The sequence below is a fragment of the Platichthys flesus genome, chromosome 10, assembly GCF_949316205.1.
Source record: "Platichthys flesus chromosome 10, fPlaFle2.1, whole genome shotgun sequence".
Lineage (NCBI taxonomy): Eukaryota > Metazoa > Chordata > Actinopteri > Pleuronectiformes > Pleuronectidae > Platichthys > Platichthys flesus.
The window spans coordinates 14,253,845-14,280,393 of record NC_084954.1 but is presented as its reverse complement, the minus strand read 5'-3'; the positions used below and the strand labels follow the sequence as shown (position 1 = coordinate 14,280,393).

The following is a 26,549-nucleotide window of genomic DNA, read 5'->3' as shown; positions in this document are numbered from 1 at the left end:
CGCACAAATGACACAGTCACAAACAGTGACACAAGTTGTGAAGTGTACTCACCAAGGTGCACTGCTTAGAAGGATGCTTCCACTGGGACAAAGTCTGAGGGTGAGGAGGGTCCCTTAAATAAGACCCAGACTGGGCCCGGGGACCAGGGGAGGGGCCAAGGGGGGTTCACACAAGTCCAAATAAGAGCTGCAGGCAAAAATCAACAAGCCAGAGGACCCCTGGTTTCACATACATGGAGGGGACTTGTGTACAATGAAGTCACTTGAAAAATATTGGCCAGGGATAAGAACAATAAACTCAGAAAACACTATGATGCAACATTATAATGTTTAATTCAACAAAAAAGATGCAAATATCTTTTGGATTATTAATTGTTTAATTTAATCTTGCAAAATCACATTAACATGAATGCAACTTTGGCAAAAATTAGCCCTAGTAGTTTTTTGTTATAGATTCTTTGATATTTGTGAGCTTTATAAAGTATGGAACTCCAAGCATTAAAATAAACAAAATAAAGCACACTTATCTCTGTTTAAGTATATTTTCTCTATAGCCTTTATATTGTGTGTTAGAATCAGTTTCCAAATCATACAATAACTGTATAAAATGTATGTATAAATACTGCAATTCTCTCCCTCTAAGCCTAATATGACTCTACACAGGGCATGGACACATATGTCATAGCTCAGAGTCATAACCATCCAGAAGGCCCTCTATGATGACCCAGTCAGGCCAGCATCAGTGGTGTCTTGTTAAGGAGATGAAAACATAGTATATGTGTGTGAACTAGGCTGGTGGTATGCAAACTGAGCCTCCTCAGCGCGGGGAGCAGCTGATGGTAATGCCAGAAGGACCCTGTGTCTGATCTGGATGTCTGAGTGGCCTGTCGGCGTCGGTGCTGCGTCCTGATTGGCCCGGCTGTATCCTTGTAGGGTTATGCTGAGCAGCAGAGTCATAACTGCGCAGCCACTGAGGTTCATGAGTCGCGAGTTTGCAAAGAGGAACTCCATATTTGTCCCCCCCCCACACACAGACACACACTTGAGTGTGTATACTGCTTGATGTTCGCTGTACCTTATGAGGGAACACTCTCATCTTTGCAGGAATGATACAAGTGTTTGACGTATTCCTTCTTATACAGCATGAGTTCTAATGAACACATCATATATGGTGAGATCTCAGGGAATGTCTGCCATGTTTTGAAATGAAAAAATCCATGTATTTATTCTGGCCTTCATGTTAAGGTGGAATGACTCAGCTGCAGATGAGCAGAATGTAATATGTGAGGTTATATCCTAACTGGAGGTATGTGAGAGCATTATTCTGCTCCACGCTGCCCCACAAGTTGTAGCACCACCTATTTATAGCTATTTAACCCCCCAGTTCTGCAGATAGAAGTTGGCTGCAGCTTAAGTTATTACAATAGTTTTTGCAGAGAAGCCTTTAAAAGACTGGATTAGTGTTGATTATATCCATGAAAAAATCACCAAGCAACGGTGAAAGACAAGGTTTTCTCTGAAGCCTCGAAGATAAAGACGATATTGAAAAGTGTCTTCAGTCTCTATGGAGGAATTCCATAATCAATAATCATCAGGATTATGTGGATTATATGGAGACTGGGAATCCAAGTGGGTTTGAAAAGATTTCACATTTACTTCATGGGGAGAAAAAATGCTATTCGTTGCATTGTGGGAAATGTAGGACTTTGTCAGAGCCAGAGCTACGAGGGAGATTCAATATTAAACTCCGTTTTTGCCTCTTCTGCATTGTCACTAAAATGTTTTCCATTCTGAGTCCCCAACTTTACCTTCTAAATACATTTTTGCTCTAATTGTTCATAAGTGATGAATAACGAAGTAAATTAGCAATTTATGTGTTTGGACATTCGACTTACTGTATAGTTTAAAGGTCAAGTTTGTGTCCTGATGAGATGCAGAGGCTCAGTGAGGTCGTTCTTCTTGAGGCTCAGCTCCACCTACCTGCTCTGCTCAATGGAGCCTTTGTGGCATTTTGCAAGTTGATGCCCTGCATGTTGCAAGGTTTGCTATCCACTGTAATACCGTGAAAACAACAAGTGAAGTACTGCAGTAGTACTTTACAAGATTTTTGAGAACATGGTCAAAATGGCTCTTTGTGTGTGTGTATGTGTGTATGTTCAACCTACAATTGTAGTGCCAATATCCATCAATCTTGACCTTTGACCTCTCAATGAACTAAGAACATCACTAAAATACAGTTTCTTTACTTTCAATTTTTACACCACTGTAGATATTTAACTAGAGTTATAAAATGTATCATAGAAGAAATTTTTAACAAGCCTATTAAATGACCCATAAATATACAGTACATTAACTTAACTGGTGTATAAGCAAAAAATGGTTAAATGACATAACAATATATTTATACTATTATTGATAATAATCATATGGTATATGTTGTAGGATTTGTCAATAAGACCATTATAATAAGCCTATAAAATATTATGCATAAACTATCCTGTAAATAAAACAGATACTTGAACGGCGCTAAAATTATTTATATTATTTTTAGTATCAGTAATAATAATCTCCTGTGATGAAATATGGGTTTTAAGTTCAAGTTTCCAGCCATGTCTGTAAAACATACAATGGAACAAAATTGAGATTCTATGGACCCATGTGTGGACATGTGGAATAATCATAGGCAGCAATCAAGTGCAGGAGCTAAAATGATTCAATATAATAATGAAACACATAATGGTAGTTATAATAAACACAGGTTTTATTGTAAAGATTCACAGAGAGATGATAAGATTCACAAGTTAGTTATGTTTTTCCTTTACATGAAGAAGTCTTTTTTTGTGCATTTTCATTTAATTTATTAATTGATTCAGTTTGAAAATGTAGAAAGAGCATTACAGAAACAAATTCAAAAACGAATTTCAAAAATTGTCAGCAGTCATATAAATCCTTGTGAATGTAAATAAGTCAATTCAAGTGTTAGAGAAGGATGATAAGTAATATATATATGTGTATATATGTATATCATTATTATAATGTGTATAATGTATGTATTTCTAAAGTGTGTATTTAATTTGACAGTCACCGAGTCTGTCAGCGTCATTTTAGGTCGTTTGGCACCTTTCTGCCCCCTAGAGGCCATTTTGGAGAAACTAGCGTGATGACGTTTCACCTGCGCCACGCACGCACGCACGCAGGCCGTCGGCACCATAGATGGTCGGCACAGCCACGCACCACGAGCAGCAGTGTTGTGGTGGGTGTGAGAAGTTTGATATTTCCTGAGTTACCTGCTCAACTGTGACTCTGTGAAGACCCGGAACAGCGGCGGAGCTGCAGCCGCTTCCTGCTGCAGTGTGGCGGCTGTGAGGGAGTAACAGCCCCCGGAGGAGCAGCAGGAGGAGGACCGACTGACTGACTGTCATGTAGCCGAGGCAGGAGAATGAGCGCTCGGCAGCCACCCACTCCAGCTGAGGATGGGACAGAGGAGCACACGGTCCAGCAGGAGAACGAGCTGGAAGCCCTCGCCTCTATCTTCGGAGAGGACTTCCAGGATCTGCGGAACAAGGACCCGTGGAAGGTAAAGCTCGGGGGGTGTTAGCATCGCCTGTAGTTAGCTGTGAAAGTTGACGTGTGTACACAGGCGCGTTAAACTGTGGCTGACCTCCCTCCCAGGTTAAAAGAGCCCCAGAGGTCCACCTCTGTCTGCGGCCCAACGGGCTCAACACGGGGCAGGAGAGCCACGTGACTGTGGAGCTGCAGGTCAAGTGTCCCCCCACTTATCCAGACGTGTGAGTAGTGAGCCCCTGACTTCCCACTGTTACCACTGACCTCCCACTGTTACCACTGACTTCCCCCTGCTACCAGTGACTCCCCCCTCTTACCACTGGACACACTTCAGCTGTACAAGTCTGCTTCACTATAATTCAGTATAACTTAACAGATTCTCCAGATTCCTAAACTTTGAGAATGAGGCAGAGCACTTGTTCAAGTCCACATTCTGACTTTTTTCTACATTTATTTACATGTTATCCTCTTTAAACAACTCTAAACTTCAGCTCTTTCTAAACCTCAACACTGATCTCTTTCTGACCCGGTTAACAGCCTTTCCCAGTTCAAACCATTTAGCTATAGATCGTTATTTTCTTTCTTCGTATGTGAAACATAGTTTGTCTCCTGTGACAGACAGATTAGAGAATAAATCAAATCTAATCTGTAATCTGATGGTTGAATGCACTTATTGTAAATCGCTTTTGCTAAAAGCGTCAACTAAATGAATTGTAATATAAATCCAACCCAAAACAGGAAAAAGTAGACAAATTAAAGAAAACGTTGACATAATTTAGAGTGATGGTTTTTGTGGCTGCAGCAAAGTCCATCAACAACTGTTCAGTACTAAAAGTTTATAGGGAGATTTTAATGTTCTCCAATAGGCCCCTACTGCCCTCACACCCACCCCCTCTCTCTGTTCCTTCTCTAATCAGAGTTTTATAAAGAGTTTCAGATTTGACTGAAATGTTTCACAGATTTTGGATCTAAAATCTCGGCAATATGAGAAAAATAAATGATTCAACAGCTCACATGATACAATCAGTGCACAGATCAAGTGTGGAGCTCTCATTGTAATGTCAGTCAGTGTTAACTAGTTGTCATTGAGTTGTGGTGTTAATGTATAACATCACATCCTTGGGAAACACCAACAGGCCTCCAGGGCTCGAGCTGCAGAATGCTAAAGGCCTCTCAAACGAAAACCTCGAGACCCTGAATCGTGAACTCAACAAGCTGGCAGCAGTGCGATGTGGGGAGGTGAGGATGCACACACACACACACAAACAAGCAAACAAACACAGACACACACACACATAAACACGCGCCAACAGACAACTGCTACACCCTGTGCCTGCTTATCATCTAGGTGATGATTTACGAGCTAGCGGACCATATCCAGGGCTTCCTGAGTGAGCACAACAAGCCTCCGTCAAGCTCCTTCCATGAGGAGATGCTGAAGAACCAGCGGAGGCAGCAGGAGAAGGAAGCCCAGGAGGTGCAACGGAAGAGAGACAAGCAACGGCGGCAGGAGGAGGAGATGGTATACGGAAGCAACGCTGAGAGCTATTCATGCTGGATTAGTTTAATCCAGGGTTGTGCGTTAATTCGATTTGTCAAGATCTTTAAGTTACTCTTTCAGGATCAGTAAATATCTCTTCTTCTCTTGAGAAGAAAAGTAAATTAGGATATGAATGAACTATTTTAGAATAGATTAGATTCAACTTTATTGTCATTGCACAGTACAAGTACTTATACAACGAAATGCAGTTTAACGTCTAACCAGAAGTAGAAAAAAAGGAGTTAAAGTGCAGAATATTGTGCGTATTTAAAAATGGAATGTAAATAAATAAGATATGTACAGTAGCAAATATATATGGATATGATATAAGAACTATGAGCAGTAATAAAGGAAATAGTACAGTATTAACAGATATTGTATGATATAAGAACTATGAGCAGTAAGTAATATATCTGAAGTAGTACAGTATTAACAAGTATTGTATGATATAATAACTTTAAGCAAGATAAATATATAAAAAATATATAAATGTGAATATACTATAGGCAGGATAATACAGTAGTAAAAGAGCTGGTTACACGCTCAACCGCCGTCCCGTGGATATGGATGGGGGTGTGTGTGCCGCCTTTCTTCCTGAAGTCCACGATGAGCTCTTTGGTCTTGTTGGTGTTGAGAGCCAGGTTGTTGTCGGTGCACCACTCCGCCAGATGCTGGACCTCTTCTCTGTAGGCCGACTCATCGCGGTTGCTGATGAGGCCAATCACCGTAGTATTGACTGCAAAACAATGGATTCACATGAAGCTAAGCAACCAGAAATCCAATATTCAGTTTTATTAATTTATCCTCACACAAAAACTGCAGGAATTACACTTTTACTATATATAAAAAGGGCATTCGATTAATATTGTTGTTATTTTTAACCGGGTTGCCTTTCTTAGACTCTCAGTAATGGTGGAATATCTAATTTGTATTATTTCAAATTTTTCTGACTTATAAATATTGATTTCATGATGTATAGCAAACCATATTTGTATTTTCTGAAATTACTGAATCCCTGACAACTGACAGTTTGATGACAACAGAACGGGATGATGACTTATACGTCTACGTATTTTTTATCCTTGCAGGAAAAAGAGATTATGGCTGAAATCCTAAGACGTGAAGAGGAGAAGCGAGAGGAAAAGAGAAGAAAGGAAATTGCCAAACAGGTGCACGAGAGACACAGTTTCTACTGTTGTCCATAAAAAAAAGCCAGGGCAAGTAAAGTGCACAAGCTTTTTGTTGTAATGTTCCTTTTCTGTGTCGTAAACATTCACAGGAGCGACTTGAGACTATTGAGCAGCCAGTCCCTGCCAACTCTCCCCTGTTGGGGAGGAGCCCCCCGAGCCCAGGAGGAGCTGCACCTGAACCTTCTGAAGCAAAGAAAGGAGGCAGCAACCGCCGCCGCACTACCTCCAACACACGCCACAGGTAAACAGCGCTAACTGAGGACCTTCTAAATATACAGCAATATGCTTCTCATGTTTATATATGATAAATACATATTATTCTGAAAACTTATGTTAACAGAGGGTAAATGTGTATTTGTTTCAACAGACGTGACACGACCAACGAAGACAACCACCGTTCACAGGAGCTTCTTCACTTCTACAGCAGCACTTCCGGGGAGCTTGTCGTCCACAGAGGGAAAAGTTTAGGTGTGAGCTCTCTGAGACGATGCAGCTGTGACGGTGCGAAGGGACTTCCTGTCGCCGTGCTGAGCTGTTTGTAACGCTTGTGTGTGTGTGTTCATGTGTCTGACAGGTGGAAGCGAGAGGCTCGGCCGTAACGTTTATTATGGATTCGAGGCCAACTCGGGAGACTTTGCTGTGGTGTACGAGTGGTCGCTGGGCTGGAACAAGCACATGGGCAAGTTCCTCACCAGCCAGGAGAAAGGAAAGATTGAAAACTGTAAAAAGCAGGCAAGTAGAGAGGAAGCAGTCAAATCAAAATCAGTATATTTGCTTAAAATACTGACGAATAATTTTCCACTTGAATTCCTGTGTAGATCCATGGGGCAGAAAATGAGTTCAACTCCCTCCTGAAGCTGGATCACCCCAACCTGCTGCACTACTTGGCGCTGAGCTCCATCGAGAAGGACGACTGCCTCGTGGTTAACCTGCTGGTGGAGCATGTTTCCGGGGTCAACCTGAACCAAAGTCTGATCAACCACATTCCGGTCCCGCTGGATAAACTCTGCCATTACACGTCCCAGCTGCTGGCTGCACTCGACTACCTCCACTCCAACTCTGTCGTCCACAAGCAGCTGGGGGCCTCCAGCGTGCTGCTGGACTCCGAGGGCAACGTCCGACTGACCGATTACAGCTTGTCAAAGAGATTCGCCGACATCTGCAAAGAGGACATCTTCGAGCAGGGTCACGTGCGTTTCTCGGAGGATACAGCGATGCCGACTAAAACGGGGAAGAAAGGGGACGTGTGGAGCCTGGGGCTGATGCTGCTCGGGCTGAGTCAGGGGAACGAAGTGAGGGAGTATCCAGTGGTGGTACCAACGACCCTGCCTGATGACTTCAAGGACTTCCTCAACAAGTACGTATAGTTGGATCAACTATACCGGAGTTTTAGCTCATTTACTGTAAATCATAGCTCTCTGTTGTTGTTTGTCTTCCATACAGATAGTCAAGTTATATGGAAATGGAAATGTACTTTTCACTAGTAGTCATTTTCATATTCATCAGTCAGTTATTTATCAGTTGATTGGGTGAGACAACATCTTGAATCATTTCATAAATGTGTGACATGATATCCCAGAGTGAAGGGTTTTGTCGAACCAACCAAATTTGCCGATGTAAAACAATGTGAGAGCAAAAATTACCAAATTAAAAAATCTGGTACCATCACGTTTGTGATATTATCTTGAAAAATTAAATTTAACAATTATAACTTTCAAAATAGTCATAGTCATGTTCACACTACAAGCGAAAACCTTAAAGATACAGCTGACTGAATTTGTTTCCAGCTCAGCACATACCCTGTATCTTACAGTGCAGCAGAACCATTATATTGCATTTGTCTCTTCTAGGTGTGTGTGCCTGAATGATGCTGACCGCTGGACGCCCCAGCAGCTGCTGGACCACTCCTTCCTCAAGCCTCCATCACCTAAAAACCTGCCTCAGTGCCAGGACGCCAGTTCAGAAGGTGATACACACGTCATAGCATGTCCAATATGGACATGGACAGAATATTAGAGAAACACTTTGCCCGAGGAATCTACATGAACTAAACTTAAGTCAACAAACAAGTAAAGTACAGATTTCTGCAAAACCAATTGAATTGAGATGGTATTTATTAGAGCTGCAGGTAATTGTTTTCATCACCTTTTGATTCCTCTGTTTTTCTTTTTTGATATACCATGTAGCCTCTAAAGCGCAGAGTGAAAGATATTGATGTGTTCTGTTAGCTTATAATGTCCAAACAATGGTTTATTATTCAAATTTATGAAATTTATAATGATTTAAAACATGAGTGGGACAACATTGTTGTTGGGTTCAGGATTACCTCAGTTACATTTCTGATGGACAATTAACAAATAAATTCATTAATCCTTAGCATTTGAGTATTTATTGCAGGTTTTTTGTAGATTATTACAACAATTAGAGTTCTCAGTCGAAGTTGATTCCCAAAACATATGATATTACATAGTTGTACAAATCATAATGACAACTTGACACAATAGACAAATGGTAAAGATCTGAGAGGATAGTTTTGGTATAAAAATCAATCCTACAGAGAAAATCGAATAGTTCACATGTTTTTTGGTTTGTCGTCTCAGATCTCGCTGTGGACTTTGCGTCGTCGGTCATCCCGCAGAGTCACATCCTCGATCACCTGTTCATCTCCGGTGTGCAACGGCAGTTTTCGCGCTACTTTAATGAGTTTGAGGAGCTGCAGCATTTGGGAAAAGGAGCTTTTGGTGCCGTTATCAAGGTTCACACCTTTTTTATTTCAAACATTATCCTTACTGATTAGAAAAGCTGTCCCTGGTTTGTTAGTGTCCACTTTCCATCGCTCCTCCAGGTTCAGAACAAATTGGACGGCTGTAACTACGCTGTGAAGCGGATCCAGGTCAACCCAGCCAGCAAGCAGTTCCGACGAATCAAAGGAGAGGTGACGCTGCTCTCGCGCCTAAACCATGAGAATATTGTTCGCTACTACAACGCGTGGATCGAGCGGCATGAGAAGCCCTCCTTAGGGGTGCTGAGCAACACCGACAGCTCAGAGCCTCCGAGCAGGGCCGACAAGCTTACTCCAGGTCGAGGTCCTCCGCGACTCCTCAATGAACTCGGCTTCCCAGACAACGCAGAGGATATAGCGCCGCCTCCAGCCCTGTCGAGCTCTGTGGAGTGGTCCACCTCCATCGAGAAGTCCACCAGCGCCATGTGTAGTGGACACCAGTCTAGTGATGATGAGGAGGAGGATGATGAAGAAGAAAATGTGTTTGGTTCTTTTTATTTGTAAGTATTTTTATTCCATTGGCGAGAGTTTCTCCAACTCAATGCACCACTTATTATGATTTTCTATTTGCGTTCAGGCCGTCAGATAGTGACTCGGGGAGTGACATCATCTTTGACAATGGGGGCGAAAGCACAGACGAGATGTCACAGGTTTGAATATTGACAGCTTGTTATATATTTGTTTGTCTTCGGTTGTGTATTTATTTGGTTAAAAAAAGATATTTGTGTGTTTCCTCAGCTTCAGTCAAGGCCAGTGACAGACACAGCAGAGAGCACAGATTCAGATCAACCTCCCCAAATAGCACATTACCTATACATACAAGTAAGCTTCACATCCATCCTCAACTTTCACCACTAGAGGTCTCTGCACTACCAAAAACTCACGTTTTCCCTTCCTGGCAGATGGAATACTGTGAAAAAAGCACTTTAAGAACCACAATAGACCTCGGCCTGCACGAAGACCAGACTCGGTTATGGAGGCTGTTCAGGGAAATACTAGACGGCCTTGCTTACATCCACGAGCAGGTACAGATCATCAGCAACATAAACTTGACCAGGCCAGACACCAGGATTTCATGACCCGGCTGATCTCTTTCCATTTCTTTTCCATCAGGGGATGATTCACAGGGATTTGAAGCCGGTCAACATCTTCCTTGACTCGCAGGACCATGTGAAGATCGGAGACTTTGGCCTAGCTACTGACCATCCTGCTAACGTGGTATGTAGGTGCCGCGACTTCATCCAAAAAGAGTGGCTGTGGTGGAACTTGCTGTAACACAGTCTGTCCTCTTCTGTTTCCATTGGTGCACATTTACTACAGCGGCATGACCAATTGTCCTCTGTATGGGACGTCTACACTGCTATCCCTCACAGCCCGGTGCCGCCTCACTGTCCTTAAGATGTAGTTCTCCCACAGTGTATTCAGGCTCATATAAGTTAATGTGTTCATGTGAAGGATTGGTTTAAAACATGTATTGAAACTGTGCAGGTCCTCTATCTAAACTGTATTACTTTGCTGCTGTTCAAAGAGGCATACAACCAGTGTTGAACATGTTATAAACCTGTGGACAAACTGTATCTGTGTCTCAGGCGGCAGGTAAATGTGAAGTGGAGGAGGTCGGCTCTGCAGCGATGGCCAAACCAGACCCAACAGGTGCAGTGCTTGAACATTTTCACAAAACACTGACCTTTGATTACTGTGTTGTCTGACATGTGTGTTTCAGCACTTTGTGTTACTTTTGCATCTGTCTCCAGGTAACATGACAGGCATGGTTGGCACTGCCCTCTACGTGAGTCCAGAGGTTCAAGGAAATACTAAAGCCAGCTACAACCAAGTAAGAATTCAAATTAAGATTTTCTTCACCGCTTCAGTTGATAACGATTTACTAACCTGGGTGTATACAATATAATTTTACCTTGTGTGAATTTTGAAAGTTATTCTTAGTTAACACCCCTTGACGTTTGTATCCCTTCTGTTCTCAGAAAGTGGACCTCTTCAGTTTGGGAATCATCCTCTTCGAGATGTCATACAGGCCGATGACCACCGGGGCGGAGCGCATCTCTGTCCTGAGTCAGCTGCGTGTTGTACGTCTATTTTCACAACTGGATGTAATTTAAGAAGCTCTGGGCTTTTTAAACTGACTTCTCGATCCCCTCATCTATTTTCACAATGCAGGAGCCCATCTTCTTTCCTGAGGACTATACTGCATATGAACAGGGAACACAGGTTAGGATGTTGGTAGCACGCAAATGGTAAACTTATTTTACCCATCCCTTGAATTCCAGTCTAACACTAGAATACGTCTCTATGCTTCTTTTTGTCTTGCCTGACAGAGAACGGTCATACAGTGGCTGTTGAACCACGACCCAGCCCTGCGGCCCACCACCCAGGAGCTGCTCAAGAGTGAACTGCTGCCTCCGCCTCAGATGGAGGAGTCGGAGCTGCATGAGGTGCTGCAGCACACCATGGCCAATATCAACGGCAAGGGGTACCGCACCATGGTGGGTCAGCTGTTCTCTCAGAACACCTCGCCGGTCATGGACTTCACCTACGACATTGATCTACATAAGGTACGGCTGGTACTTGAGTGGCTATTGATGGTAGATTTTGTTTAATTGGTTTGTACATTTGACCATACTGTTGTGGGTTCTTAAATTTAGTTTAACCAACCACATGTGCTTTCTATGCCTCCGCGCCGGCGATAGCCAGGTTGTCTGTCCATCCCATTCTTGTGAACGTGATATCAAGAATGGAGGGAATTTCACTTGGACTCAACGATACAGTGAATACATTTCAGTGGTCGAAGGTGATAGTGATCTGATATGAATCTGGAAAAAAAGTACCACAAAACCTGCAGTGGTTGGCGGAGGCATACAACCACAGATCAAGAGCATTATCTAAAATGATATGGCACAATAGAGCTACAGGTAAGGGTGCACCACAGCAATCTTTTCTATGCTAAAATATGAGACCTAAATAAATTTAGTTTTAAAAGTTATTAGAAGTCAAACTATGCCCAACAGTTACCAAGCTCTACCTCTAGATGTCACTGCAGACTAATGAATGGATGCACAGACCCCTCCATGCCTCTTCTCTCATCTCCACCATACACAAGGAGCAGCAGAAGGCCTGTTAGTGCTTAATCGATGTCTCCTGATCCCTAACAGAGACCGCTTGTTTGGTCTCCCTTCAGGGCAGCTTTAGCTTGAACGGGGCCAAATTGCAGCAGCATGTGTTTGAAACAATCACCAGGATCTTCAAGAAGCATGGTGAGTACACTACGCTTGTTGAGTGTGTGTGTGTGTGTGTGTGTGTATGTGAGAGAGAACATGAGCCTTTGTTGACTCTCCACTGTGAAGCACTTGGACTCCTGACCTGCTGGAAGCCAGTTTTTCAGGACCCCAACATCTGCCCCAGTGAGAGGCAGCGAGACAATAAGTGCACTGTTGGGCAGCGCAAATTCTGTGCAGGTGCGAGAGCTATTTCCGTGCACGCTGCTGATGATGTCCAGCTGTACTTATTTATTTATCCCGGCTTTGTATCTGCTCACATGCATCGGTTCTTCTCGGGGAAAGGTCATGTTATCTTATGCAAATGTGGCAGTGATACACAGTGTTTGTCTTCAGGTGCGGTGCGTCTCCAGACACCGCTGCTCCTCCCCAGAAACAGGAAGCTGTATGATGGCAGCGAGCTAGCCTGCTTCATGGACCACAGTGGAATGCTGGTCACGCTGCCCTACGACCTTCACGTGAGCCCAACACACACTCGCTTACATATACAGATAACACACACACACACACAGGTGTGCATGTCCATGCTTGCACACATACACTAATTATCAGACTATTGCATCGGCAAATGTGAACGCACCAGAGTGTGAGGCTGCAATCAGCAACTGCCTTAATATCCTGCTAGCTCAGGAAACCCTGAGGACTAAATGGCTGTTTCCACAAAGTGATTGATTACAGGCTTGTATGTACCACCTACTTCACTGTCATTATTCAAGTGTACCCTGTGTCTCAACTCTCTTTTCACCTTAGATGCCGTTTGCCAGATTTGTCGCCCGCAACAATGTGATGAACCTGAAACGGTAAAGTTCTGTGATTCAACACCTATATATGCAAACAAGGCCTTACTGATCCATCAGGGGGAATAAAGTCAAACCAAAGTCCTCTGCAAATTACCAAGCAAACAACTTATTTTAATTTACTTATTAGTAACTTATAAATTCCACTGTCTGTTAAATGGTTTAAACCATAGACTGCATGTAAAGATTGAGGACATGACAGCTCCCCAAACGTGGAGCCACAAACATCTCAGCCAGCCATTGACTCCTGAAGGCTGGCTGATCAATAATCCCTGACAAGTAAATTTACTCCAGTTGTGTGAGCTTGCTTTGAATTCAGTGAATACCATGATCATGACCTAAAACGTCTATCAAAAGTGATCCTTGCTCTGTATCTTTTGGAAAACCTGACGCGCCTATTGGAATAAGCTGCACGTTTGTCTCTCCCCATTTTGCTCCAGGTACAGCATTGAACGCGTGTTCCGCTCCAGGAAGCTGGATCGTGCTCACCCGAGGGAGCTCCTGGAGTGTGCCTTTGATATCATCACGCCCGTCACCAACAGCTTGCTTCCTGATGCTGAGACCATTTACGCCATCTCTGAAATAGTCCAGGAATTCCCTGCACTTCAGGTTACACATGTGAACTGTTTGTACTTGAAATGGTCCAGTGAGCCGACAGTTTATGCTACGCTGACTTGTCTTCATTCACACTCACAGTGTGGATGCGTCATTGTTCAGTTATTTCCTACAGATTCCTCCACTGCAACCTGGGCTGTTGTTTTCCCCCCATTTCAGTTTCCCACTCACATTCCTAAAATTCCAAAGTATGCGTAAGCATGACAGATTTACACTGTATTTATTATTGAAACAGTAAATCTGGTATGTGCAGCGCTGTCCACTTCCTTCCCTGACTCCCCCAGTACAAACCATTTCCTGTCCACATGTCCCGATGCTGCGTCAGTCTCCAGTCGCAGAATTCCTCTGCATGTCGCATGAACCCACTCAACCTTGGGTCGGATCTGTAGTTTATCCCTCGTAGATCCTCTCCACCACCCGGCTACCTTTTGTGAAAGCTTTTAATAATATGTGAGTGGGACAGAATGAGGGGGCAGCGAGATACAGCAGTCATTATTCACTGAGGTGCTCATCACACAGTAGGACTCATGGTTTTGACAGTAATTGCAGCTGAAAGGGCTAAAGGTGTGTTTCTGTGTGTGCTGTGACTGTAGGAAAGGAACTATAATATTTACCTGAACCACACCAGCATGTTGAAGGCCATCCTTCTGCACAGCGGAGTCCCCGAGGACAAACTGACCCAGGCCTCCAGCATACTGTGTGACGCCATGGTCAGTGCAGGTCACACATGCATCACAGCTGTTATACACATAGCGTGTCTGTTACTGATATCCAGCTTTGAACATTTACAGTTGTGTTTTTTCCCCCAAATATGGCAATATAACCTTTCTATCATCTTTTCTTTCCCTCAGAGTGACAAGCTGACCAGACGGGAGGTGGAGGCCAAGTTCTGCAACTTCTCATTGTCGACAAACAGCGTAGGTGTCCATGGAGGTGTTTGAGCTTTCTGTAAAATCAGTCACACTCGTAGTTCCTTATAAGCATCAACGACTCTCCTCTTCTGTCGCCTCCAGTTGCAGACTCTCTACAAGTACATCGAGCTGAAGGGAAACCTGCAGGACCTGCTGCCACTGCTGATGCCACTCACCAAACAGAAGACTGCCGTCACCCAGCTGGCCAAGCAGGCCCTCAAGGACCTGGAGGAGCTCACAGTGCTGCTGTATAGACTTGGAGTTAAGCTGCAGGTGATTTTAATTCAGAAGTCTATAAGAAGAGCAAGTGTTTTCTTTTTTCTCTCCTTTAACGTGGATGTATTCCCTGTATAGGTGGTGGTCAACTTGGGCTTGGTGTACAAGATGCAGCACCACTCTGGGGTCGTCTTCCAGTTTGTGGCTTTCATCAGGAAACGCAAGCGAACTGTACCAGATATCGTTGCTGCTGGAGGACGCTACGACCACTTGGTGGGTTTGACAGTCATTTGTCCACATTCCACACAGATATGAGCCGATATGGGCATATCAGTATCTGTGTCCCTGTACGCCAATATGCACCAATATGAAAACTTATTTTACAGAATAAACAATGTAGAAAATGTTGCATTTATGTTAAATTTCTACGTAAAATAGTCAAATTTGTATTTAGTTTGAGGGTTCTTGATGTTAATAATTAGTTTCATGCTCAAAAACATCAAGTCTCCATATCTTATTCATGAGGGTTTGCTGTCTTCAAACATTCCTAATTAAAAAGACAGTGTACATTTCTTTTACTCCCTTATATTGTTATTGGCATTGGTGGAGCTCTACATTCTTCATGTTAACACTAATACATTTAGTCTGTTTTACATTAATTCCACATGATGCAGTGTGGGTCATGACTCTATGTGGCATCTTTATATTTGTTTGTTCTTTCTGCTGTTAGATCCTGGAGTTTCGAGGACCAGCCTCCACAGTACCAGTCCCTTCTGCAGTTGGGGCCAGTTTGGCTCTGGACAAAGTCTGCGCTGCTATAGCCAACATGGAAGAGCCAGTGAGGGAGACACACACACGGAGCTCTGACATCCCTGATTATTGTAATGAAGGAGCAGCAGACAAGAGTTTCATATTTAATGATGCCTTATTACAGCAGTCGGCCGCCACACAGCCACTTTTAGAAACATGCTAATAACTATGATCACTGGGACTCTTGACGCCGTGGAGTTATTCCTGGAGGTTCAGATTCAGAATATGAAATGATGGGCCCAGAATACTGCACATTGTCCTAAAACAGAGAAAAGCTCTGAAACAACACATTTATTACAGATGTTATTTTACTTAATTTCAATAACCTGTCAGTGTTTAATACGTTTTTTTTTAATACATTTTCTGTTTTTACGCCAGCCTTCTGTGAGCTCCTGCGACGCCCTCGTGGTCCCAGTGGGACATTCTTCCATGCCCAAAGCCATCAGCGTCGTGCAGAGGCTGTGGAGCACCGGTGTCTCTGCGGACATCGCCTACGATGTGTCACAGGTGAGTGGGCCGGCCACCTGGTGGTCCTGAATTCACCGTCTGACAGGGTTCAGTCTGGAAACCCTAATCGAGTCAGTTTTGATTTGAAGGTGCTCTGTTGAGTGACATAGGTATATTTAAATTTTGTGTTTTATTCACCATAAAGTGCTCTCTTGATGGCACCTGCGTCGTTTGCAGGAATCTTCACTTGCCAGCATTTGGTGCAATTGTGTAAAACCCTTGGCACTATTGAGTTGTACTTATCTTTATTTTAGAAATATGTGTTTGTCCTGTAACTAATTGGCCCAAAGATGGCGCTACATTTTGTGTTGGAGATAGTTTGGATACCTGACCCAAGCATGTTATGGTTGGGACCTGTCCTGGTTCTGACATATTATTTTGAAATGGTATTTGAAATGGGTTCGTATTGGGTTCGATCTCGTTAGCCGGACTCTCCACTTGATGTTTTTAGAGAACATCAGGCTGGGGTCGGGTGCTTACATAGAAAATTGAAACTCAATTTAAAAGGTCAATATGTATATGAGCAATAACACAGTAAAAATGCATAAAAGCGTCCTAAACCGAGTTAAGTAAGAGTCATTAAGGCTAAATATATCTCAGCTAAAGGAAGCAATGTTCACTTCTTAGAACGTTACTCCCTTTCTGTTTTTCAAAGACCTGTGAGAAGAAAAGATTCACCACAGGACGCAGGTAGAGTTTATGTTGCAGGTCAAGCAGAAGGGTTTCATTGAGTACGTGTTCATAAACGAATTATTATAGAACACAGCCCTCGTGTTTTTACATATTTAAACTCAGATTTTTTAGATAGACTATGGGAGTCTACCATTGCTGTGTAAAATGGCTCCCCCCACCCCAATACTGTAGTAACCCCTTCCCACCTACAGAGGACAGGCCACACCTGGCATCAGTCCTGAGGAAAAAGCCCCTTGTCTTTTATCAACAGATTAATCCTGAAAGTATCAGAAATAGTGTAGATCTCAGAAAAAGAGCCGCACTTATGTTTGATAGAGGCTTGATGTGACAACACAACATGATCTGTGAGACAAGTTTCCAAAAAAGTAATTTAATATACTCATGTTTGCTCAACAACCAGGCTGTGATCAGTCCCATCAGAGTGAAGTCATGTATCCTCTGGTGTAAAGCCCCAGATGCCATGCCTCCGTCACATTCACTGTGTTTATGTGACAAACTCGTGTCGGGCCTGTTTGTGCGTGTTTGTGTGAAACACCCTCCCTGTCTTATGGCCCTCTGCCCACATTTTTATGCCCCTTGTTTTTTCCTCCTTTACTCTTTATGACCGCTTGTTGTTTTAACTTTCCACTCCTGCAGTGGGTAAGAATTTGCTTTAATGGTCTTCATTGTCTTTTGCTCTGGCCCAGTACCAGCTTGATTGCCTGCCTTCCGTTCCCCTGGATCCTTAGAAGTAGTGCGGAAGGGTTGGGTTTGGCTGAAAACAAGCAGCGTTAAGTTTAAAACATTTCCAAGAGTGTGTGCGTGCTTGCAAGCTTGCGTGTGTGTGTTGATAATGTAGCAGGTCAGTGTCTTGAACAGTGGCAAGATAGTCAGATCGCCTTGTTCGGACCTCCTCCTTCGACTCTTTGTTAACGCCTTTCACGTGTTGGCCTCTTTAAAGACCAAATCCGTAGCTTTATTTCATCCTTAGGAGACGGTTCCACTCTTTTTGCTTTTATTAGCCAAATATGGCAAAACCTCGACCACATGTGGTCAGTGAAGGCGCGCGGCCCAGAGCTGCCCGTTGCCCTCGAGGCAGTGACTTCCCTTTGACATAATTTGTTCTGTCACTGAGAAAGTTGTAAGAAACAGGAAATCTTGAGGCTTAAATGAGGGGGTTTGTTCTGTGCCACCGTTTGCTCGTCTAACAGAGGAGCCAAAGTGAAGGTAATGAGGATAAATTGAGCTGACACTAACGTATATACATGCACACTGTCCTGCTTTAATGCATCCCATGAGTGTTGGCATAGTGCACACTCTTCACTCCAATCGAAACGGTATTAAAACTGCATAACTGCTGCTGTAGAGGAATTTCTCTTTAAAACTACTTTTCCTACCTTTTAGTGATCAGAAGAGTCATGAGCCTTTGCAACTGTGATGCTTAAATTTAACTTGGTGGAAGGATATGGTATGGGTCAGGGAAGAACCCATGACCTTTTGGTGAAGATCAAGGATTTATTTTATATCACTTTTCACATTGTGTTTTTCAAAATTGTTGCTGCTTTCCCTTGGATTATTTATTTATCCTGGTGAAAAAAGTGTGTGGAATTATATGCAGCTTGTTTGCATGTAAGGGACACTAAGGGCCTTGACTGAGGAACGCATTCTATTAAGGGCGATCATAGTTTTAGGTGAAGGAATGCTTTTAAGGACTAGTATTAGAACAGAAGTTTGAAATTCTCATAAATCCAGTTCTTTGATAAGCCAGATAATCAGAATTCCCTCATTGTTCATGTGTTTCAATGTGTTATTACTGTAAACATGCTATTCAAAGTGTGTGTTAGTAATTCATCCTTTTGTCGTTGTGTGTTTTCAGTCGCAGGAGACGTTGTTCGACCACTGCAAGCTGGCTGGCATCACGTGCATGGTCCTGGTGTCTGACAAGGAAGGAAGCTATGTGAAGGTAAAGCAGCCATTCGACACAGCCAATTATCGCTCAATCTTAACTAGAAATTCTAAAATTGGAATTTTTCTTTAACAGCGAGATTTCGGAAGCTCAAACACTGAACCTTCCTGGTAGCATTTAAAATCCCTCTGCTTTCCAAACCTTTTAATTACAGGGAATTATGGGAAAATTGAACAGGAACCTGTGTAAAAGTTGTTTTCTGTCTTCAGGTAAAATCCTTTGAGAGGGACAGGCAGTCGGAGAAGCGTATCCCTGAGTCGGACTTGGTGGACCACATCATTCAGAAATGTCGGAACAAATTCTCTGAGGAGAGAAACCTCAGGTAAAGACGTTTTCGACTCAAATCTCAGATTTCTGTGAGCGGTGTGAAAGAGGTCGTTCTTGTAAGCGTCGTCCTTGTGCTCCTGCAGAGAAGCCCCTGAAAGCATGTCTCTCCAGAACCCCAAAGGATCCCTGCTAAACACCACAGGTACTGTATTCAGCTCCGTGCGATCAGCAGCTTTACGTCTTTACAGTCGGCTCCTATGTGCGGTATTTTTGTAACCTTAAAGCCGTACTGTAGCACGAAAACAGTCACACCTCTGTTCGTACAGTTGTGCCGTGACTCCGCCGTAGTGCTGTACGTAGTTTGAGTGTTAGATTTGAGTCTGAGTTCTGTAATGAATGTGCTATCTGTACAGTAGGACTGCCCTCTGTCATTGAAGCAGTTTGTTACGCAGTGTGACAAACAAATTAAAGAAGTGTTAAATGTCACACCACTTCTGGCACAAACACACAGGAGCAACAGCCAATAAAAGCGGTTTTCATAGTCATCGGGACTTTGAGGTGTGATTGTCTGTTAATTATTATTATAATTATCATGTAAGTTGGATAAAATGTGGAATATTTGTGTCCAGGCTCCTCAGAGCAACATGGGAGCAGCAGCACCATGAACATGAATGTGAACGTCATCAGCCCGGAGAAGGTTTCCTCCAGTGCTAGACGACGCTATGAGACTCAGGTCAGTGACACACACAATGATTTGGGCTACAATCTTCTGTCTGGACCCGATCAACCTGAGATAAAACTAACAAAGCACATGTAGTGTAAAAAAAATCAAGTAAATAGCTCAGCAAACGTGACAGCACTCGGCCCGGGAACTAACACTCTACTGTGAACAAACTCACACACACACACACACACTGGTTGGTCTTGGCCCTCTTGGTCTTGGATGTGGTTTTAACATTCCTCGTGCGAGATCCAATCACAAGTGGACCGCTCTTAGTAAATGTGTGAACGCACCCAACTACGTCCCAGATGCGTCTTCACTTCCGATCACTCGGACCACAATTGAAGGTGGCCTGACCACATTCAGTTGCCTGTGTGAATGCAACTGGGTCCTGGGACACATTGAAGCAGCTTCTTTAGTTGTACGGACAGTTGGACACACCCTGACCCTCAACTTTATCATCACAACTAACTGCCTCATCACAACCCTTATCTTAAAACGTTAAGAATAAGGCGCCTGTAACTTGAGACAAGCTGTTTGCCTTTTAAATGATTTCATGTGAATATTCATTTATTTACCCTACTGTTTTATTTTGATAAAGAAACAATTCATATTTTCCTCCACCCTTTTCCCTTGTTTCTCTCCACATCCCTCTCTCTCTCTCTCTCTCAGATCCAAACCAGATTACAGAATCTTGGTAGCAATTTGCAGAACAAGAGCAATGACATTGAGGTTCTGGCGGTAAGTCATGTGTTTGTTTACCCCTTTATCCCGCCCAATCCCAGCTCCCCAGCTTTAGATGTTTCTTTTTTCTTTGGTCTCCCACCTTATCTCCTGAATTCATGTGTGAAATCACAGAGCGAGGAATGAGCTTTGGATGGCTAAAACAGTAAACATCACTTGGAGCAGCCCTTATAGAGTTATTTGCCTTGTTGGTAAAGTCCCCTGTCGGTTGTGAATTCACTCCAGTCGCTACAGAACAATGAACACTAAACAGAAGGCAGCCAGTATGTCAGTTTCGGGGGATGTAAATGGCTGCCATGTCGCGTTTATTTGAGGTGGCGTTGTAGATTTATGGCCAGATACTCTCAAAGTAAATAATCCCTGCTTGTCCCCTTTTTTGCCATATTGCTGCATATTCCAAATACATTTGTCATCCCTGCTGGGAGTCTGGACTGCATCAGTAAACGCAACAATAAATCTGAGTTATAAATACAGGCATAATCACCTTGATAGCGGTCAGCAGGTACACGGGCCTGTAATTCTTTTTGCGTACGACAGCAGCGCGTTAATTAAACAGCCTCAGTGGAACACAGCAGCCTTCAGTTTCCAGTGATAAAGCCCATTAGTCCCTGCCTGGAAAGGGGACATGAAGTGCTTTCAGGCCTGCTGAGAGCCTTGTGAAAGTGGAATTAAAGGTAATTTTCTGACGCAGGAGTGGTTTGTGTGTGTCGAAAGAATTGCCTGTTTGGCAACGGTGGATGTTTCACGGTGAAAAGAGTATTCCCCTGTGACGTTTGTGGACTTGTTGCACAGAAAGTCAGGCTCCATTGTGTTTTTGTTTTTTATCCCACAGGTGGATCTGCAGAAGGAAACGCTGATCAACTTCCTGTCTCTGGAGGTCAGTCCCCTACTGGCTTCATCAAGAACACCGCAGAGTTAATAAACGGCTGCATAACAATGAAGGGTTGGAGGCAGGGGGGGGGGTTGGCGGCGGAGCAGTGGAAAGAACAGCCGATAGAAGTCAGGATTTGAGACAGGAAGAGGGGATCCCGTCTCCTTCCTCACGGTCCTGACTGATGAGGAGTGCAGCGAGGGAACACCCCGGGCCGGTTACAGAACTTTCCCTCCTTTTAAAAAAGACTACACACGTGCGTCAGACACGCAACACGGTTAACAAAACGCACACTTAAGAGGTGTTAATATTCACATTCCAAACTCCTGACTGCACTCGTAAAAACGCGGGTCCCTCTCAACGTATGGTAAATATAAGACTTTAATTATATTGTGCTAAGAAACACGAAGGACGCTGGAAAAATGCTCTTAACACTGCTGTTATATAAGCAAAAGCCTCCACTCCGTAAAATGAAAGGGCCGCCTATACAGAGGTGGTCAGCGCCTCGCAGCACATGTCAAAGGAAACGCATCGAGTGTATAAAACACATGACAATACCCAGTGTGTGTATATGCAGGCGTGCAGGAAGGGCCTGTTTCGAATACGTCGAATTACCCCAAGTCACACAAGGAACCAAAGAAATCTATAAACCCACTGTAGCTTCGTTGCTTCACTGCTCGGCTGCTCTTGACGTGCGAAAATATACTGCGAGGCTCTAGATGAAAAACGATTGCAGTCTGTTTTCTTGTGTCCGTGTGAACAAACATGTCCACAGCTTGTGAGGCCGGTCGCAGTCTGCATTGGGTTTTGTTCATTCTTTGACGTTTGACGTGTGTTTTACCATCATTTTGTCACATGACCTTCACTCGTACTGTTCTTTGGAACCTCTGTCGTCTCTCCAGTTCGACAGTGAGGAGCAGTTCAACAGCAGCGTGAAGACTCTGCTGTCACGTCTCCCGAAGCAGCGCTACCTGAAGTCCATCTGTGACGAGATCCACCATTACAAAATGACAAAAAGGTAATTTAACATGCTAGCTATCGTTTTATTAGATAATGGTAGTGAATTAAGTGTCTACTACCATGTTAGCAGTCTGAGGCTGAGCGATAATGCCTAAAGCTAATACCTAACATCTTCAATTTAACATAATGCTGTTAAGCATCTATGTTTACTACAGACTGCAAATAAAGATGGATGACACATCGTAACTTCCTCCTATTGTAAGACATTTTTTTAAATAATAAATAATATTTGTCATGAACTTTTTAGTGTGGCCCATGTCCCATCTCCTAACATGGGCAAAGTCAGGTTTAAAGACATACACTGCAGACATCCATCAAGGGGATGATCAAGATGTTTTGGCTTCACTTACGGGGAGCCATTGTGTTGTCCATCCCCAGCCTATATTTCCTTTCTGCACCGGGCTGCTAATGTGGCTAAAATCTGCAGTCAATTAGCTTCATGCTTATAGGTGTCATTAAAACCATTGTGTATCTACAGTGCATTAGCAAAGAAGTCTGTGAATACAAAGTCTTTGCTTTAATTATACATGCAGCTCTTTCAACAATGTGAGTATCCTTCAGACCCAGTGTAGCACTTAGTTATATCATATCCTGACCTGCAGAGTTATAATTAATGAAAAACAAATTATTTCAATGTGTAAGAATCCGTGTATAAACCTCGGACAAGTCAGATAATTAATAATGTGTAAATTTAGGAATGACGACAGGCTTTACATGCGGGAAAGGACAAGAATCCAAAATTAAAAATTACGAAACAATATTATTTAGAATAGTTTTAAATCTCCCCTTTCGCATGTTCATCTTTGTCTCTAGGGTAAAAAGTTTAACATTAAATCCCCCCCCAAGCAGGAAAACAACTCAATACCATACAGACATTTTCCTAACCGCTGCAGACGTCTCATCTCAGTGGGAGTCCTCGTAGAAGAGTCTTGTCTCTCGCTCATTTTCATCCACTACTGAACATTTTTAATTCAAATGAAGCCTGAGGCTAACAGTGGAACACATTAGAGACCAGTTTGACAAAAAGGTAAAAGAGGCAGACTTCCTTTCATGGGCAGCTGCTCAACTTCAATCTTCCGACCAATCCCACACACTCCAGGTGTAACAGTGACAGTCAGCCTGTTTCAAAGAGAGAGCTGTTAGACGGATAACTACTGCCTTGCAGAACATTAAATCCTCAGCTGATCCTCTTTCCTGAGGAGAAATCTAGAGAAGGATTTTCCTTCTTTGGTCTCTTGTCTGTTTCGTAACTCGTCAGTTGAGTGACACTGAGTTTGCATTGCAGGTTTTTTATTTTTTTTATCTCAGGCTAAATCCTCAGTGTTTGTGCTTCTAGTGTTGTGATGGTTGTGAATAGCCATAGAGCGCAAAGCTGTGAGGGATTCAACGGATTTTCTCTTTCATGAATGAGATGGTATCCAGGAAAAAAAGAAAGAAAGCAAATCAAAGCCTCTCTTTCTGCGTTCCCACCCCCCTCCAGAGCAGTTGGTTTTAATTTCCTGTCTCTGCTGTGTGTTTGATTTGCCGTTTAGGGGAAAAAAGTCTCTGCTGATAAATGAACGTCATAGAGGCAACAATGGTTATATTCAGCATGTGTTTTTATATGTTTGTTTGGTTGTTTTCATCGAATGTGGGGCACAGGCAATTGAGGCCAGATGAGTGAGCGAAAGGGCCCATGCAGTCACCTGGCTGCAGCGAGGCCATAAACTAAACGTATCCCCTGGGCTTCCTCGTCAGCGAGCTCTGCTTTCAGCCAAAGCTTCGGTGGGCAAGTCCTCAAATCCAACACGACATCACTACTACAAGCTGCTGCCTGCTAACTGTCTCCAGCAGAGTTTGAACAAGACTTAATTGTCCACAGCCATCCTAGCATTTAGTTTCACCGCATTCAAACCGCGCTGGATTAAAGGGGACATATGCTTCTTTCATCTCACCAGTAGTCCGAACGATACTTCTAAAGGAATTGCGATGTCATGGGACCAAATTTGCATAATGCACGCACGCCTTGCGGCTAGTCCGCCACATCCCGAGCAAGTGTTTTAGACAGAGGTTAGAACGAGGTGATGATGATGTGAGCTGACCTGATGTGTTTTGTCTGAAAAGTTAGAAAAGTCCCAGTTTCACTCAAAAGTGCAAAATTCAAAAATATCATAAACATGGCATTTGTCAGCGTTTTCACTAACATGACAAGTGTTTACAATGTTAACATTGTGATGTTTGGAAGGTATATCGTTCAACATGTTAATGTCAGGGGATGTCATGTTAAAGGGGACATATCATGAAAATTCCACTTTTGAAGTGCTTCTTCACGTTCATTTGGGTATCTGGCATGTTTACCGTCCCAAAAACTCTGGAAAAAAACAACTCCCTTTGTTGTGGTTCCTCTATGTCAGAAACGATACGCTAGAGTGCGTCGAATGGGATTACGACCGAAATAAACGTCATAGTCAAACCATGCCCATGTAGGGTCTCTTGCTACATGGCCTTGGATGAGCAAGCTAACGCTAGACATGCTCCACCTGCCCGGTTAGCTGGAGCCCGGCTCGTGAGCCCAGCTCCCCTAGCTCCCTAAGGGCTCCCCCCGGCTAGGGGAGCCCGGCTCCCCGGCTAGTGTTAGCTTGCGTGCTATCCAGGCCAGTGGAGCCTGGCTAGCGTTAGCGAGCTAACGCATCCTTCCACACATTGACTCAACAGTGTGGAAGGATGCTGCTGCTGTGCCAGCTCAAGCTCTCACTGCTCCCACTGCGGGGCTGCGCTGGGGAGCTGGGGTTCTCGCAGCCAGGCTGACCGGGGTTGAGGGGGCGGGGCACTCAAAACAGGTCCTTCAGAGGAGGGCTGTTTTAGACAGGGTTAAAAGGGTGCTGTTTTAAATGATCCTTGTGGTATTTTGACCAAATTATGGTACAGACATTTCATTAAGACCCCAAGGAACCATATCAACTGTGGTAAAATGGGCATATATCCCCTTTAACACTAAAACAAAGTACAACTCGAGCTGATAAATGTCATGAACCAAAGTATTGGACGCAAGTCTGCCCTGATGATGCTAACAGATTCAAATTGACATCTACCAACTAACTACAATTTAATGAGAATGCATCCAGTTTTTGTCAAGATGTTTCAATTTAGACTAAAGTAGCAGACTGATCAACCAGCAGGACTATAGCTGTTCCACTGGCTCAAAACTGGAGAGAACCAATATTTTATGTGATAATGTTAATAAATGTTTTTAATTTGAATGTATTGACTTTACATTTTGGTTATGTAGGGAGTGTTCTGGGACTTTCTGGCCCATGACAGTGGCTCTTGGCAGGGTTGAATCTTGAGTTATTTCCGCAGAACTGACCTGTTAACCTGGAGAAATCTAAGATCTTGAAAAACCTGTCGGCTGAATATTTATTATCCTATTTTTGAGATGTTCCATTGGGGAGTTCTCTAATGTTTTTTTCTGATTGAGTGTTATTATTCTTTGAAATCTTTGAAATGACATATGTTGTCCTCTTGCAGGATGGCCGTGGTCGTCTTATACAGCTACAAGGATGACTTCTACAAGATCCTCCTATGAGAGCCTGAGGTTTTCCACTCGTCTGGGACATGTCTCTCTTTGCTCAAAGCTCAGTTGACTCCAAGAAACAATTTTCAATGTTGGACGTACAGAATCTGCTTAAAGACTGGATTCATATCTTTTCCATTCGGAAAAACACAGTTTTTCTTTTTAAACCCTATTTCAGTAGTAACCAAACTATTCAACCCTAGACTTTCCAGGGTTTCGTGGTCTCAAAATGAGATGTTACCTCGACTTTGCCTTAATAGACTTATGGAATTTGAGGAAGGCCTTTTTACTGAGGAGTATGTGTCATGAGTATAAATCGGTTTTACATATTGAATTAGCTACAAAGTGGATAGCAGAAATAAATACTTCTTTTCCACATGCTGTGATTCAATGGCTTTTGTGTTTTACACAGGTGATAACATTCTGAGAACCCTGAGGATTAATGATCTGAATATACAAGGATAATCTATTTATATAGTGTTATAAATGAATCAAGTTATATCTCAGTTTGTA

At 43.2% G+C, this 26,549-nt stretch overlaps 2 protein-coding genes across 2 annotated transcripts in view; one reads left to right on the top strand and one right to left on the bottom strand.

The window, feature by feature from the left end:
• Positions 1-188, bottom strand: part of actc1b (actin alpha cardiac muscle 1b) — a 3,349-nt gene extending 3,161 nt beyond the window's left edge. The window contains exon 1 of the mRNA XM_062397704.1: positions 53-188. The gene's annotated coding sequence lies outside the window, so the exon portion shown is untranslated. The remainder of the gene's footprint in view (positions 1-52) is intronic.
• Positions 189-3,224: 3,036 nt separating this feature from the next.
• On the top strand, positions 3,225-26,414 carry eif2ak4 (eukaryotic translation initiation factor 2 alpha kinase 4). The gene is made up of 39 exons (XM_062397702.1): positions 3,225-3,577; positions 3,673-3,788; positions 4,701-4,803; positions 4,913-5,086; positions 6,193-6,273; positions 6,384-6,535; positions 6,662-6,762; positions 6,869-7,026; positions 7,113-7,651; positions 8,145-8,260; positions 8,895-9,049; positions 9,140-9,576; positions 9,654-9,726; positions 9,815-9,898; positions 9,979-10,101; positions 10,190-10,294; positions 10,666-10,729; positions 10,831-10,910; positions 11,059-11,160; positions 11,252-11,302; positions 11,410-11,646; positions 12,270-12,345; positions 12,703-12,824; positions 13,117-13,166; positions 13,604-13,772; positions 14,372-14,488; positions 14,630-14,695; positions 14,792-14,962; positions 15,044-15,178; positions 15,636-15,743; positions 16,094-16,222; positions 18,771-18,857; positions 19,070-19,182; positions 19,271-19,329; positions 19,757-19,860; positions 20,521-20,589; positions 21,425-21,469; positions 22,366-22,481; positions 25,991-26,414. Exons 1-39 carry the CDS (start codon positions 3,440-3,442, stop codon positions 26,046-26,048), a joined length of 4,983 nt encoding a protein of 1,660 aa, XP_062253686.1. The 5' UTR covers positions 3,225-3,439; the 3' UTR covers positions 26,049-26,414.
• Positions 26,415-26,549: the final 135 nt, after the last annotated feature.